We start from the raw sequence: 10777 nt of genomic DNA, 5'->3' as shown, positions 1-10777 counted from the left end.
ACGCCAGCTACATGCTTTTAGAGACGGCGTTTCACCATGCTGCCCAGGCTGGTCTCAAACTTTTGGACTCAAGTGACCCACTTCCCCTGGCCTCTTAAAGTGCTGGGATTACAGGCATCAGCACACCCCGTCTGGCCTGTTTTTACATGTACAATAATTAAGCATGGTATTATTTTATAAGCAGCATAATATCAATAAAGGTTAATTTCCAGTAGATTTGCCAGAGAACCAGTTCAGGACAGGGTGACTCCAGTTTCTAGACCTCTATGTGGAGACCAGGAGAGTGAGAGGGAACCAGATTTCCAGAGAAGGTCACAGGCCCGTCCGCCAGGCTGTGTGTGCTGGAGCCCCGCGCCTGGGGCCTGCCGCTGCCTCAGGTGCTTCCCCATACTCTGACTTGCAAAGGGCCTCTTTAGTGCCCTGCACGTGGAGTCAGGAAGGTGAAAGCCCTGGGGAGGCCTTGGGGGCGGGTTTGCAGCTCTAGGTCCCCGTGTCTGTGCCAATCGCTGTAAAAAAAAAAAAAAAAACTCATAAAACACTGCTGCTGGGAGACCGAGGGGAAGAAACGGGAGGGGCGAGGCCGACACACACGGCAAGGCTGGGAGGAGCGAGGCCGGCACACACGGCAAGGCTGGAGCGGGCAGCGACACCAGGGTCCTCCCCGTGGCACTGACAGCTTCACTCTGCTCCCCAAGTGTCCTCCAGGTCCGTGTCTCATGCTCACACCTCATCCCATTTCCTGCCACCTTTCTGCTCTCTCCCCCACGGCCCCTCCACACACCTCATGCCTCCCTACCCTCACCCACCCCAGGGACCACCCACATCCCCTACCCCCCACCTTGCCCTAAGGACACGCCTCGCACGGAGTCAAACCAGGTTGGCCAACCCTCGATTAGGGGTTGTTGCCTGAGAGCAGGCCCTGCCGGTTCTCGGAGGGTAAGGTGTGCTCAGACGGTAGGTAAGCCTCTGCCCCCAGCTCCATCAGGAGCTGCTCCAGCTGCACCCCAAGAAGCTGGCCACACATCCTCAGCACCGCACTTCTGCCCGGAGGCCCTGCCCATGCTCTCTGGACGTCCCCTCAGCACCCTCATTGGGCTTCCTGTCTGAGGAAGGGGGCTTCTGGTTTATCTTCTCCACCCGAGGTGGTCCTTGGACCCAAACAGGGGCCCCCCTCACAATCCCAGGAAGTTGGGACAGAGGAGGGGTTTGGGGGATGGCAGGCAGCGTGCAGAGAGACCCCAAGGGTGCAGCTGGGGTCCTCACTGCTTACGGAGCCAGTGTCAGTGAGGCCAACAGCACGCTGCCCACATGCCAGGGCAAACACAGAGGCCAGACAGAGGCTGAAAGACCCTACAGGTGACGACTCACTGGATGTTTAGACCTGGGTGTTACCAGTATGCTGAAACCTGAGATGAAGAAGTCAGAAAAGATCTAAACATGCCTGACGGGGTCCTGCATGGTGGAATCCTGGGTGGGTGGGATTGTTGGTGGGTTAGGTCCTGGGAGGGTGTGGTCAGCAATGAGGATGGTCAGGGAAAGCTTCAGGGCCCATCAGAGCAATGCAGCTGTAAGAAATGGAGATTCTGACCCCAAGCGCCCAGCGGAGCCCTCGCCATCCCCCTCAGCACTGTGTGTGCATATGAAAGGCGGGAACCCAGGGGTGGTTCATCAGGGAGCCACACTGAAGGTTGGGCCCCTAACCTTGGAAGTCAGGTGGCAGCAGAGACAAGAAACGATCCAAGAGGTTGCCTGACTGGGAGACCCCTGACCCTCCCGCCTGAGTTCCAGGAGGAGTAGCCCACATCCCGACTCAGTAAACCAGTGAAAACAATGTGGACTGGAGACACACACAGTCGCCCCCAGACGAGAAGACAAAGGACCAGGTGAGGCAGACAGCGGGGCCCAGAACAGAACCTGGACCATCATGGTGTCTGTTGAATGTTTCTGGATCGAATTAATGACGGATGAGTGAATTCAAAAAGAGTTTAATAACATCTGTTTTGAGAGTGAGGACAAGGAAGACCCCAGCCTTCCCTGGTGTATCCCACTCTCTCCACACACTGACATCCCCACTGTCAGCTCCAGGTCATCACGTCCTGGGGCAGAGGCCACCATGGTCTTCCATCCCAGCCTCAGCTTCGGGGCCCAGGCTGAAAGGAGCCCCACCTGTGTTTAGGGAGACAGACACAGGGTCCATTGGGGTGCTGAGCGATTTCTCAAAGCCCAGGAGTTCCCATCTCCCGGTTTCTTGCTGGGAAGCAAAGCCTCAAAGGGACAAGGATGGGACACAGTGGGTCGGGAGACAGTGATATGGCTTCTCACAGTGACCTGGGCTGCCCAGGGACCCTCCTGCAGCCGACTGGGACAAGGTGCTGGAAGGACACTGCTCAGCTGCAAAAGCAACCCAAATATAGACCTATGACCTCCCTAAGTCCACATCTACCCCTGGGAGATGCAGCTTCAAAAGGACAGCCAGAAGTCCTAACGCCCCAGGCCTGAGACAGGAGAGAAAGTCACGGACACATGAGAAGCAGCTCTCAGGTTCTTTAAATGTAGGCGCTGGCCAGAGCAGAGCCCTCTGCATAGGAGCAGTACAGCAGGAAGAGCACCATGGATGCCAGGGCACAGAGGTGCACACCTGCGGGGCTCAGCAGCACCCTGGCCTCCTCCGCCTCCTCCCCAGCGCCATCCTCAGGCTCTCCCACATCGTCATAGTCCTCCTCCAGGCCCAGGTCCCCGGATCCTGCAGGTCCCTCGTCTTTCTCCTCCATGTGGAAGGCTCCGATGTCCTCATAGACACCCTCTGAGGACAGATGGCCTGACATGTCCCAACCTGCAAAGGCCCCACCAGAATGTTCTAGAAGAAATGCTCCTGCAGTCCAAGCCCACCCTGCCTGGCCCCTGCGGTCTCTCATGCACACCAGAAGCACCCCTGGCTCCTCTGTCAGCAGCCCCCACAGACGGCAAAGACCCCCCAGCCAGAGGCCACTTTCTACTCAGGGCCCCCAGGAATGTGGTCCTAGGGTGGGACCGGTGGCCTCCGCCTCTGAACACACCCAGGAAAGCCCCCATTGGACATAAGTCTTAAGGGTCAGCAGAATCCTGAAGCCCGTTCTCACTCCAGGCAGCCCTGGGAGTGTGGATTTCCTTGATCCAGCACATCGCGGGGGCAAAGCAAGACTCAGACTCAGGGTCCCTGAGGCCCAGACGGAGAGTCACTGAGCAGTCACCATGGGGAAGGCCACTTAGCATTCAGGGCAGTGACCAGGACAGAAAGGGTCTGCAATGACAGGGCCCACAGAGCATGCCCCCTAGCCTCCCCACCCCAGGCCCCTGCTCACCACACCTGGGCACACCCACCTACCCCTGCAGGCTGCTCTGCGGCGGCACCACTGCGTGCCCAGGAACAGGGAGATGATGCCCAGGAGGGAACCAAGGACCAGGCAGGTGATCTCAGGCAGAGCCCAGGCCTTGTGGGCAGGTGGAGGGGCCAAGGGAGGGGCTGTGGGGCACAGTGAGAGGCGGGGCCTGCTGTGCACCTGGGCTGCCTGGGCCATTGTGACCCTGGCCCTGGGGGACCTCAGCCTCACAGGGATGGGGCCACCCCAGGAGAGGTGGGCCTTTGTGCTGCCTGAACGGGCGCTCCTCCCATGGAGAGACACCGTGGAGGTCGAGGCCACCACACGAGAGGCCCAGGTGGAGGGCCCAGGTGGGAGAACCCAGGAGGCCTGTAGGCCCAGATAGTGGGTACCAGGGAGGAAGGCCCACGTGGGAGGGCACAGGTGGACAAATCCAGCTGTGTAGGCCCAGAGAGCGGTTACAGTTGGGAGGGCACAGGTGGGGAGGCATGAGTGCAGGGCTGAGGTGGAAGGCACAGGTGGGAAAATGCAGGTATGTGGGCCCAGATAGGGGCATCAGAGGATGATCTGGGAGGGGGTGAGGCCTGTGGAATGCGCTTAGCATCCTGACTGCCCACTGCCCTCAGCTCTGCCTTGAACACAGACCTAGGGTCCAAGGGGCCACAGCTTTCGAGGGCCAAGCCCCCCGCAGCCACCAAGGCAAAGACCCCAGAGAAGTGGCTGTGTGGGGCCTGGGGTCTCTGTCCTCCACATCCCCAGATCCCCATATATTCACTCAGGTGGGCACAGGGAGAGGGGGGTGTGTCCTGGTCATGATGGTCAGCCCTGAGCCCCAGTGCAGGTCCCTGCGGGGTCCGACATACAGGAGGGGGGGTGAGCATGAGAAAGAGCCACCTACCCAGCGGCGGCAGGGGCAGCACAGTGGTCTCCGGGGAACCTGCAGTAAACGGTGGCAGGTGAGGACCGGGATGGGGAGGCAGCTACAGCCCTGAGCCGCACAGACCCTCACCCAGCCCACGCAGCCTGAGCGGACAGGACTGGTCCCCGGCAGCCCGGCCAGGAGCACCCACAAGGGACCACGCCTTGGGCAGCCTCAGGGCTGGGTGCTGGGGATCCGCTTGAGGGGAAAGGGGCCGGAGACCACCACAGGACTCAACCGGCGCCCCTCTTCCCAGTCCTCCCCCGGCCCCACTCACCCAAGCAGCGCACGCCCGCGTCCTCCTTGTGCGCGCAGTCTCCGCGTCCCCACCGCTCCGCAGGGCAGCCCCGCAGGGACGCCTCGCTGCCCCGGCACCCCACCTCGTCCAGCCACACCGGTCCGGAGCCAGGGCCAAAGGCGGCGGCCCCCAGGGCGGCGACGGCCCCACCACAGCCCAGCTGGCGGCACACGACCTCCGCGTCCGCCAGGTCCCAGCCGTCGTCACACACGGTGCCCCAGGAGCCCGCGTGCCAGAGCTCCACGCGCCCGGAGCAGCGGTCCTCGCCCCCGCGCACGCGCAGCGCGCCCTCCTCTGGAACGGGGGCTGCCGTCACTGTGGGGGCTGGACCGGGATGGGAAGGAGGACAGGGACAAGGACAGAGGGGTACCTGGGCAGCCGAGCGAGGAGGGACAAGGACAGAGGGGTACCTGGGCAGCCGAGCGAGGAGGGACAAGGACAGAGGGGTACCTGGGCAGCCGAGCGAGGAGGAGCAGTTGAGGGGCTCCCCAGCAGCCTGTGGCCTGTCGTCTGACAATCCTGCAGGTTAAACAGCAGCTCTGAGAGCATCGGTGCCCGAAGAAGCTTCAGAAGGAAGGCTGTGGATCCCAGTGATCCCCAGGCCCAAGCTCTGATTCGATGGCATCCCCTGCCAGTGACCTGTCAGGACAGATGAACCTCTTCCCGGGCACCCCCGGAGACCTCTAATGCCCACCTGCACAGGTAATCCAGACCTGCTCCCGAAGGTCACAGGAATGCGGGTGCCACGGATGGGAGGGGCATTGCCACAGGGTGGAGTTGCGCAGCGGACGGCACTCGATGTTGTCCACCCAGGCGGTCCCGGTACCGGCAGAGGGGAAGGGCCTGTTCTCCAGCCAGCCCCACTCCCCACACCCCAGCTGCTTGCAGATGATGGACAAGGAGAGGTCCTTCAGGGCATTGCTGCACACGGCGCCCCAGGTCCCATTGTAGAACACGTCCAGCCACCCAGCACAGCAGCAAGTCCCACCTCGCAGCCTCAGAGCCACCGACTCTGCAAGGCAAGCACAGTCAGGCCAAGGAGTGCCCTGCCTGGACACCACGGGCAGTCTCAGAAGGAGGGGGCTAGACTCAGGGGGTCCCAGTGCTGAGATCAGTTATAGAAAGAGTGTGGAGCTTCTCTGGAAAATTTAAAGCAGAGCTACAACACAATCCAGCAATCCCACCGCTGGGTATAGACCCAGAGGAAATGAAATCAGCACAGCAGAGACATCTGCAGGCCCAGGTTCACTGCAGCACTACTGACAATAGCCAAGATGTGGAATCAGTGTAAATGTCCAACAACAGATACATGGACACAGAAAATACGGCAGTTACTCAGCCATTTAAAAACAAAACAAAACAAAACAAAAAACAGTAAAATCCCATCATTTGCAGCAATGCGGATTGAACTGGAGGACACTGTGTTAAGTGAAACAAGCTAGGAACAGAAGTTAAACACCCCATGTTCTCACTCATAAATGGAAGCTTTAAAAAAGTTGATCTCCTAGAAGTAAAAAGCAGAACAGAGGACACTAGAGGTTGGGAGGTTGGGGAGGGAGGGATAGGAGGAGATCTGTGGAGATACAAAATCACAGCTGGATAAGAGGAATAAATCTAGCGTTCTATAGCACTGTAGGTGACTGTAATTAACAGTGTATTATTTGGTTTCAAATCGCTGGGAGGAGGATATTGAATGTTCCCAACACAAAGAAATGAAACATGTCTGAGATGATTGTTTGCTAATTACCCTGATCTTACCACTACACATTATACGGATTGAAACACCACTATGTACCCCATACAGATGTGCGAAGATTGTCGATCTAAAAAAGTAAAACAAATGTGGTACATGGATGCTATGGAATCCTGTTCAGCTTCAAATAAGAAGGAAATTCTGTGATCCGTGACAACATGGATGAACCTGGAGGACGTTATGTTAAATGAAATAAACCAGGAATAGAAAGACAAATTCTGCATGATCCCACTTACATATGGGAGCAAAAAAAAAAAAAAGTCAACTGCATAAAAACAATAGAATGTGGTTATGGGGCAGCTGGTGGGGGAATGGGGAGAAGTAGGTCAAAGGGTACACAACTGTGCAGGATGAATAAATCTAGAAACCCAACATACAGCAGGAGGAATGTAGTTAATAATATTGGATTGTACACTGGAAATTTGCTAGGAAAGTAGATTTTAGGTGCTCTTACCACAAAATCAAGCGTAACTTTGCGAGATGGTGGAATGCTCATTGGCTTGACTGTAGTAATTATTTAACTCTGTGTGCGTGTGTGTGTGTGTGTGTGTGTACCTCAGCCCCATGTTCAGAGATAGCTTCGGTCCTGACTGATCAGTGCCCAGATATGTTCAGTGTTACCCTTGGAGCAGTGTAGAGTCCAACAGACTAATATGGTCACCTAATGGCATGTTAGACAATTCTTTAAAGCTATGCCATGAAGCACTGTAATAACATTTTAAAAATACCTGTACCAGGATAATTGGAGAACATTGGGTATAAATTGCAACTGAAAGGATCATATCTAATTAAAATAAGCTTAGAAAAAGTACTGGAAAGAAATTCATGGTAATAGAATACAAAAGTGTCCACAAGTATCCCCTGCCTGATCCACACCCTCTCACTGAGTCCGTGTCCCAGTCCTTGAGTCCTGGCTGCCTCGGGACTTGGGCCAAGGAATAGGGTCTGAGACTCTGTGCCTGTTCCTAGGCTGACACTGCTATCATTTTTAGAACCAAGGCTGGATCATGACAGAAACAGAGCCTCCACCACTCCTGCCTTCAGCCAGGGCCCAGAAGCAGGGCTCCACCTAACCATCAAGTGACCGAAGGCACTGAGGGAGCCCGGCTGGGACAGAGAACCACCAGGCTGAGCACAGCCAAAGGCAGTGACCACAGAAGTTGGAGCCACACACATCCCTGCTGCCTGTGGTGGGGCTGGTTACTCAGCATCAATTTCACGTACGTTACATATTCATGGTGGCTTTATCTCCGGCTGTTGCAATTACAGATGGTTTTTTCTTTCAAATGTTTTGGGCTCAAATTTTAACACCATGTAACATACTTTATATTTCATTCTCTCAAAAATATTAGCAATATAGTATTTTTGTAAAGTCTATCAAGAGATATCCTCTACCTATGTCTAGAAATTAGTGTTCTAATTCTTTAAAATGGCTCCTGTCCCTCAGATATGAAAAGTCCCATCTGCTTTCCCAAAACAATTAAAGTTTGCACCCTGGACATATGGACAGGACCTTGGGCAAAGCAGCAGCACAGGCAGGAGACACAGGCCATGTGGGCAGCCCAGAGCTGAGCAGGGCTCCGTGGCCTGCCTGTCCACCTGCCCACAAGTGGGACAGCAGGAGCCATGAGCGCCCCACCCCACCCTGGGGATGCAGTCCTGTCAGGCAGGGACCCTGAAGAGCCTGGAGGGGCCAGAAGTGACCGAGGCATAGCTGAGACCCAGGTGGAAAAGAGGCAGCCCCGGGAATTGAACTGGCCATGCCCAACGTGCTGGCTCCAGCAGACGGTCTGACGGCCAGATGCCTGCACATGCCGGCTCAGGTGGGGTCCGCAGGATGAAGCTTCACAGACAAACAGATAAAGTAGCCACCAGAGGAAAATGCTGCAAACCAGAGACCAACGACCACATGGAAGATGCGGAGGAAGGGCTAACATCAGCCGCTTTCCACGGAAACCAGCAGAATGTTCTAGAAAATGACCTGCCATTCTCACTGAGATGCCAGAAAAAGATGGACCTTTTATGAGAGTGGAGCATAATGTCATTAGGAGAAAACAAGCTGCTGAGAATAAAAACACAACAATGAGGTGACAGACGAGGTGAGGAGGGTGAAATAATGCACCAAAGGACCGAAGAGCAGAACCGACAGAAACGCAGATTGTGGTGTGACACCCGGAGAAATGCCCCAAGAATGCCTGGGGAAGGAGCCACGCCAAAATATATTTCAGAAACACAGAGAAGACCCAAACTCACGAGACTCCAGCATTGCATACAAAGAACGCAATAATTGAAAACAATGTAATAATCCAAGATACCGCTGAAGAAAACGTTTCTAAAGTACAACTGCCAGCATCCAGCTTCTCCCCCCGGGACTGCCTGGAAAGACCGCAGGTCAGGTGGGGAGCCCATGACCCACTCGCTCACAGGCGTCTCTGGAGAACCCATCCCCTAAAATGACAAAGTTCCATCACCCAAGAATGACCACACCTGGACAAGATGAGAACACAAAGACTCTCGGGTATGCGTGAGTAATAATAACAATAAAAAATCTCATCCACCACCTCAAAAACAGTCTGCAAAATGGCCAGGTACGGTGGCTCACACCTGTAATCCCAACACGCTGGGAGGCTGAAACAGGTGGACTGCTGTGGGCGGCAAGCCACCGAGGCACCGAGGCAACAGACCGAGGGCACGAGCTGTTCCAGTGTAATAAAATATATAAAATAACAAGCATTATGCTAGATCTAGATCATAGATATGATTATGTATGAATATCATTAATCATTACTTGGTAGCAATTACTCTTTACTCCAATATTATAATAATCCTCGCTCTACAATCATAACCTAGGAAAAACCAGGCCATACAGAGATGGGAGCTGAGGGGACATAGTGAGAAGTGACCAGAAGACGGTGTGAGCCTCTGTGATGCCTGGGCAGGGCCACCAGAGGGCTCCTTGGTCTAGTGGTAACGCCAGCATCTGGGAAGACACCCGTTGCCAAGCGGACGGGGGTCTAGCGGTACGTCGGTACCGAGGAAAACCACCCGCGACTTAGCAGACCGGGAAAGGGAGTCTCCCTGTCCCCAGGGCAGTTCAGAGAAGACTGTACTCCTCCACCACTTGTGGAGGGTCTGACATCAGCCAGGCCCGCCTGCAGTTATCCAGAGGCCTAACTGTCTCCCTGTGATGCTGTGCTTCAGTGGTCACACTCCTAGTCCATTTTCATGTTCCATCCTGTGCACCTGGCTCTGCCTTTTAGATAGCAGTAGTAAAATTAGTGAAAGTATGAAAGTCTTTGATATTTCTGAAAAGAGCATAGAAGAAATAAGGACGTAAGCTGTCCTCTCTCTCTCTGCCTCAGCTACCTAAAAGGGAAGGGCCCCCGTCCGGTGGACATGTGACTCACATGACCTTATCAATCATTGGAGATGGCTCACACTCTTTACCCTGCCCCCTTTTGCCTTGTATCCAGTAAATAACAGCGCAGCCAGGCATTTGGGGCCACTACTGGTCTCCGTGTCTTGGTGGTAGTGGTCCCCTGGGCCCAGCTGTCCTTTCTTTTATCTCTTTGTCTTGTGTCTTTATTTCTACAATCTCTTATCTCTGCACACAGGGAGAAAAACCCACTGACCCTGTGGGGCTGGACCCTACAGACTGCTTGAGTCTAGGAGTTTGAGACCAGCCTGGGAAACACGGTGAAACTCCATCTCTACAAAAATAAACGTTAGCCAGACATGGTGGCACATGCCTGTAATCCCAGCTACTTTGGAGGCTGAGGCAGGAGGATCATTTGAGCCCAGGAAGCAGAGGTTGCAGTGAGTCAAGATTGCATCATTACACTCTAGCCTGAGCAAGACTTTGTTTAAAAAAAAAAAACAGTCTGCAAAAAGTTCTCCAGTACCCCAAAATATGGATCAAAATTAAGACTCTGAAGCCAGTGGCAGCGCTCACTTCTGTAGTCCCAGCAGCTTGGGAGGCTGAGGCTGAGGGATCCCTGGACTACAGGAGGTCAAGACTGCAGTGACATGTGATTGGGCCGCTGCACTCCAGCCTGGGCAACACAGTGAGACCATCCCAAAATAAATGTATATATACGTGAATTCCAGATGGAAACTTCAAGCTCACTTGAGCTGGTGATGAGCCCAGGCGGGGCTGCTCCAGGAAGCTCCAGGTGCAGGAAACCAAAGCGCTTTGTCCGGTGCCATTTACTATCCCAAGAGGAACCTCACCCAATACATTGTGGAAGTTCTGCATTCAAGGAAGACAACAGCTCCTGATACTTTAATGTAATTCTGGAAAGCAAGTAGGCATGATTGTACGTAATAAAACAGCATGATCATTTGATACCCAACCGCCGCTCACCTGAGCAGAGGACGCCGGCGTCCTCCTTGTGGCTGCAGTCGTGCTGGCCCCAGCCCGCCGACGGGCACTGCCACAGCGCAGATTC

The 10777-nt window shown here is 54.8% G+C and overlaps 2 protein-coding genes across 2 annotated transcripts in view; both read right to left on the bottom strand.

The window, feature by feature from the left end:
- Positions 1-2647: 2647 nt before the first annotated feature.
- On the bottom strand, positions 2648-5125 carry LOC105538033. Its single transcript, XM_011977762.1, has 5 exons — positions 5027-5125; positions 4556-4870; positions 4258-4296; positions 3365-3502; positions 2648-2803 (listed from the first exon to the last, which is right to left on the bottom strand). The coding sequence occupies exons 1-5, from the start codon at positions 5123-5125 to the stop codon at positions 2648-2650; spliced, it is 747 nt and encodes a 248-aa protein (XP_011833152.1).
- Positions 5126-5259: 134 nt separating this feature from the next.
- LOC105538038 (scavenger receptor cysteine-rich domain-containing protein SCART1-like) overlaps positions 5260-10777 on the bottom strand; it is an 11767-nt gene continuing 6249 nt past the window's right edge. The window contains exons 7-8 of the mRNA XM_011977765.1: positions 10678-10759; positions 5260-5588 (exon numbers count right to left, since the gene is read on the bottom strand). Coding sequence (XP_011833155.1) covers positions 5260-5588; positions 10678-10759 — 411 coding nt within the window. The remainder of the gene's footprint in view (positions 5589-10677; positions 10760-10777) is intronic.

Source organism: Mandrillus leucophaeus, unplaced genomic scaffold (assembly GCF_000951045.1).
Source record: "Mandrillus leucophaeus isolate KB7577 unplaced genomic scaffold, Mleu.le_1.0 Scaffold1836, whole genome shotgun sequence".
In the NCBI taxonomy this organism is placed as follows: Eukaryota; Metazoa; Chordata; class Mammalia; order Primates; family Cercopithecidae; genus Mandrillus; species Mandrillus leucophaeus.
Note: the sequence above shows the minus strand (reverse complement) of the source record. Positions and strands in the feature narration are given on the sequence as shown.